We start from the raw sequence: 5,302 nt of genomic DNA, 5'->3' as shown, positions 1-5,302 counted from the left end.
GCCCCCCCAAAACGCTTCTTCCGGAAGAGCGTAGAGTTATTGGAGGATGAAGAACGAGACCCACCAAGTGATGGAGGAGACCCAGAATTTCGGGGAAACCTCGAATTTCGGGGTGATCTCGAATTTCGGGGAGACCTCGAATTTCGGGGGGCTGCCGGGGGAAGGGAGGAAGCAGAAGAAGAAGCGGAGATGAAGGCGGTGGCCACTTCGCCGGGGGGAAGGTTCCTCAAGTTCGACATCGAGTTGGGACGTGGAGCCTTCAAGACGGTCTTCAAGGGTTTCGACACCGATACTTGGGTGGAGGTGGCTTGGTGTGAGCTCCAGGTGAGCCCCCAAAATGGTCCCTTTTTTGGGGAGGCCGGGGCTTGGCTTCGTTAAAGGGGGGTGGGTTAATTAATCGGTCTTAAAAAGGCGGGCGGTATCCAAAATTCCTCGTGGAGGTCTTCCAAAGTCAATGATTCCCCAGGAAACCTGTGATCGGTCTTTCAAATTCGACTTGAAGCTCTTCCAAAGTCAACAACGTGCCAAAGTTCACTGTGAATCCTACAGTTGGCCCTTCAAACTCTTCTTCAACCCCTTCCAAAGTCAATGACTACCCAAAATTCATCATGAACCCAACAGTTGGCCCCTCAACTTCATCTTGAACCCCTTTCAAAGTCAGTGACACCCCCAAATTCATCCATGAACCCAATGGTTGATGCCTCAACTTCATCTTGAAGGTCTTCCAAAGTCAATGACACCCCAAAATTAATCATGAACCCTATGGTTGGCCCCTCAAGTTAATCTTCAACCCCTTCCAAAGTCAATGACCCCCCCAAATTCACCCACGAACCCTATGGTTGGCCCTTCAAATTCATCAGTGACCTCCCTCCAAACCAAATAATCCCCTCAAATTCACCATGAACCCAATGGTTGCCCTCCCCAACTCATTTTGAACCCCTCCCAAAGCCAATGACCCCCCCAAATTTACCATGAACCCTACAGTTGGCCCCTCCAACTCATCGATTCCCTCGTTTAACCCTTCTGACCCCTCAATATATCCCACGTTCATTTTTCCAAAGTCCTTGATGCTACACCCATGTGCAAGGTCCCCTTCTAAGCACCCCTAAATCTTTTCAATTCACCGCAAATTTGTCCATTTATCTGCCAAATTTATTTACCCTTTTAAGTTGCCAGATTCCTCAACGTACCCTCAAAATTAATTCCCGAAACTCTTAAATTCATCATCCCAAGGCACCAGTGAATCCTGGCAGCTCCTGATGTTGGGCACGAGGCCACGGTGAATTAATTACGGCCTCTTTTAACGAGCAGCAAATGGTCTGCAGGGAATTGAAAGAGCTTTGCGGCGTGGCAGGATGGGGTTTGCCACTCAGCTTGGCTGGTGATGGCAACTGATGATGATGATCCTTGAATCTGGGGTGGGTTTGACGTTGCTCCTCCCCCCCCCCCCCACCTCTACCAGGACCGCAAGTTGACCAAGGTGGAGCAACAACGGTTCAAGGAAGAAGCAGAGATGCTGAAGGGGTTGCAGCACCCTAACATCGTCCGCTTCTACGACTCTTGGGAGTCCACGGTCAAGGGCAAGAAGTGCATTGTCCTCGTCACTGAACTGATGACCTCCGGCACCCTCAAGACGTAAGTGACAGTGTTTTGCGGCACGTGGGCATGGCAAAGCTGGGGAGATGACGGCGGGTCAGCATATCCTGTCCCGCAGGTATCTCAAGAGGTTCAAGGTGATGAAGCCCAAGGTGTTACGGAGCTGGTGCCGGCAGATCTTGAAGGGTCTCCACTTTCTCCACACCCGTACGCCACCCATCATTCACCGGGACCTCAAGTGTGACAACATCTTCATCACCGGCCCCACGGGTTCTGTCAAGATCGGTGATTTGGGTTTGGCCACCCTGATGCGGACCTCCTTCGCCAAGAGCGTCATCGGTAAGACCCGCCGTGCCGAAGCGCGCCCACCGGTCACCAGTTGATGGGTCTCACCAACCATCCCGTAGGTACGCCGGAATTTATGGCACCGGAGATGTACGAGGAACGTTACGATGAGTCAGTGGACGTCTACGCCTTCGGGATGTGCATGTTGGAGATGGGCACCTCTGAATATCCCTACTCCGAGTGCCAAAACGCTGCCCAGATCTACCGCAAAGTCACCAGCGTGGGTTCCCGGTCTTGCCGGTGTGTGCCAACACCCTCCACCACCATGGTGGTGGCATTGTCACCGTGGTTCTTCCTCTTGTAGGGTATCAAGCCGGCCAGCTTTGACAAGGTGACGGACCTGGAGGTGAAGGAGATCATCGAAGGTTGCATCCGGCAGAACAAGGCAGAGAGGTGGGAGAAGCGGGGGTGCCGCATGGGGACCTCCTAGGTGATGCCTTGCTGTTGACCACGCCGTCGCCCGCAGGCTTTCCATCCGTGACCTGCTGAACCACGCTTTCTTCGCCGAGGACACGGGGTTACGCGTGGAGCTGGCAGAGGATGACGGGGGGTTCGACTCTTCCTTGGCACTCCGGCTTTGGGTGGAGGACCCCAAGAAGTTGAAGGGGAAGCACAAGGACAACGAGGCCATTGAGTTCAGCTTCAACCTGGAGGCCGATGTCCCCGAGGAGGTGGCCTATGAGATGGTGAGTGGCGCGGGGGTCCAGGGGTGGCGTCTGGGGGCTGAAAACCCTCGGGGGGGACCCCAAAACCCCTCTGGGCTTGGCCCCTCCAACTTGTCTTGACCCTTCCCGAAGTCAAAGAACCTCCAAATTCATCACAAACCCAACGGTTGGCCCCTCAAGTTGAATTTGCACCTCTCCCAAAGTCAATGACTTCCCAAAATTCAGCCTGAACTCTTATAGTTGGCCCCTCAAATTCATCTTAAACTTCTCCTGAAGTCAATGACACCCCAAAATTCACCATGAACCCCACATTTGGCCCATCAAACTCATCTTGAACCCCTTCCAAAGCCAACGATCCTCTAAATTCACCATGAACCCTATGGTTGGCCTCTCAACTTCATCTTGAACCCCTTCCAAAGTCAATGACACCCCAAAATTCACCAATGAACCCTACGGTTGGCCCCTCAACCCTTCCAAAGCCAACAGTTCTCCAAGTTCACCACGACCTGCTCCCCACAAACACCCCATTTTCTCCCCCAACCAGGTGAAATCCGGCTTCTTCCATGAAAGCGACTCCAAAGCCGTCGCCAAATCCATCCGAGACCGGTTGACATTGGTGAGGAAGACACGGGAGAAGAAGCAAGCGGAAGGTCGGGGGCTCCCTGAAAATGAGGATACCGAGGTGGACCAACACGTCCGTCAGCAGCTGCTCCGGCAACAGCCCCTCACTGCTGGTGAGATTCCCAGCTTCCACCCCATGGCTGGTGGCCCCCCAAAATTGCTCATCCCTGATTGCTCCTCAGCAGGCGAGGGGCTTTTGGAGAACGGTCCCATCTCAGATGCCACCAGCACCTGTTGTCTCACTGGGGCGCCTGAGCCCACACCACAGCTCCTTGGGTGCTACCAACGAGGGTCACCAGGACCCCCCCAAGATGGGGCATCCCCTACCTGTGGCCGTCCCATCCCCTTGCAGGTGCCGGTAAGTCCCCGTCACGCCGGGGTGGGTTGGGGACCGTTGGCACCACCGCCCACCGCAGCACCTTGACCCCCAGGTCACCTACGGGGTGGAGGGCACATCAACAGATGTCACTGGAGGTGCCACCACAGCAGTGCCAGAGCCACCCGGCATCGACGGGGAGCCGGGGGTCGGTGTGACGCAGAGCCGCGGGATGTCATCAGTGGTGGTCGCACGGCTGCAACCAGCTCCTGGGGCGCCGGGTCCAATGATGACATCGGTGGTGCCCGGCATGCAGCTGGCTCCGGGGATGTCACCAGCTCCAGGGGTGCCACCACCAACTGGAATGCCACCAGCTCCAGGAATGCCACCAGCTCCAGGAATGCCACCGCCAACTGGGATGCCACCGCCAACTGGGATGCCACCACCAACTGGGATGCCACCAGCTCCAGCAATGCCACCACCAGCTCCAGGGATGCCACCAGCCCAAGGGATGCCACCACAGCCAGTCCCCACCATGCAGCCACAGCTGGTGCCAGGGATGTCACCGGCTCCAGGGATGCCACCACAACTGGTAGCCACCATGCAGCCGCAGCTGGCTCCAGGGATGCCACCAGCTCCAGGGATGCCACCACCAGCTGGGATGCCACCACAGCCAATCCCCACCATGCAGCCACAGCCAACCCCAGGGATGCCACCAACAGTGGGAGTGTCACCTGCTCCAGGGATGCCACCAACCGTGGCAATGGCCCCAACCACAGGGATGCCACCAGCTCCAGAGATGCCACCAACCATTGGGATGCCACCAGCTGTGGGGATGCCACTGCTACCTGGCTTGGCACCAGCTGCAGGGGTGCCACCAACCGTGGGGATGCCACCTCCATCTGGGATGCCACCACTGTCTGGCATGCCACCAGCCCAAGGGATGCCACCAACCATGGGGATGTCACCGGCTCCGGTGATGCCACCAACCATGGGGATGTCACCAGCTCCAGGGATGTCACCAGCTCCAGTAATGCCACCACCACCATCCGGGATGCCACCAACCATGGGGATGTCACCAGCTCCAGTGATGCCACCACCATCCGGGATGCCACCACCAACATCTGGGATGCCACCAACCCAAGGGATGCCACCACCACAGCTCCCCACCCTCCCAGCAGGTCCACAACCCGAAGACCTGTCCCTGCACGCCGATCCCCCGCCGTCTGCCACCAACCCTTCAGATCCGGTGCCCTTCCTCCGCGTCCCTGAGGCCACCACCGTCCCCGAACCTCCCGGTGCCAAACCCGACCGTGTCCGGCAACGCCGAGCCTCCTGCCCTCGCCCAGAGAGGGTTCCTCGCTTCCAACTGACCGTCCTCCAGGTCGGGGGCGGGGAGGGGGAGGGACACAGATGGACTTTTATTGAGGGGGGGGACAGGGACACCCCATAACTCATGTCCCCAACCCTTTAGGTCTCGTCCCCTGGGGACAACACAGTGGAGTGTCAGCTGGAGACCCACGACAGCAAGATGGTGACCTTCAAGTTTGATGCCGATGGGGACGCTCCCGAGGACATCGCCTGCTACATGGTGACCCCCCCCCTCCCCCAAACCCCCAAATTCCTCCTCACCCCCTAAATCCCCCCAAATTAATGTGGGGTGTCGTGTGTCATCCCCCAAAATGTCCCCAAACCCACCCTCAAGGTTGAGGACAACTTCGTGCTGGAGGGCGAGCGGGAGAAGTTCGTGGAAGAGCTG

General features: G+C 57.3%; 1 protein-coding gene across 1 annotated transcript; it reads left to right on the top strand.

The window, feature by feature from the left end:
• Positions 1-133: 133 nt before the first annotated feature.
• Positions 134-5,299, top strand: LOC104837340 (serine/threonine-protein kinase WNK3-like; the record flags this gene model as incomplete). The annotated part of the gene is made up of 11 exons (XM_010576385.1): positions 134-324; positions 1,463-1,635; positions 1,715-1,935; positions 2,004-2,161; positions 2,246-2,334; positions 2,408-2,627; positions 3,151-3,340; positions 3,410-3,585; positions 3,659-4,927; positions 5,018-5,134; positions 5,249-5,299. Coding segments are annotated over 11 exons (2,855 nt in total), but the record flags the coding sequence as incomplete, so codon positions are not given.
• Between the last annotated feature and the right edge of the window lie 3 nt (positions 5,300-5,302).

This window comes from Haliaeetus leucocephalus, unplaced genomic scaffold (genome assembly GCF_000737465.1).
Source record: "Haliaeetus leucocephalus isolate CR32 unplaced genomic scaffold, Haliaeetus_leucocephalus-4.0 Scaffold519, whole genome shotgun sequence".
Taxonomy (NCBI): Eukaryota; Metazoa; Chordata; class Aves; order Accipitriformes; family Accipitridae; genus Haliaeetus; species Haliaeetus leucocephalus.
The sequence above is the reverse complement of the archived record's forward strand: the minus strand, read 5'-3'. Positions and strand labels throughout refer to the sequence as shown.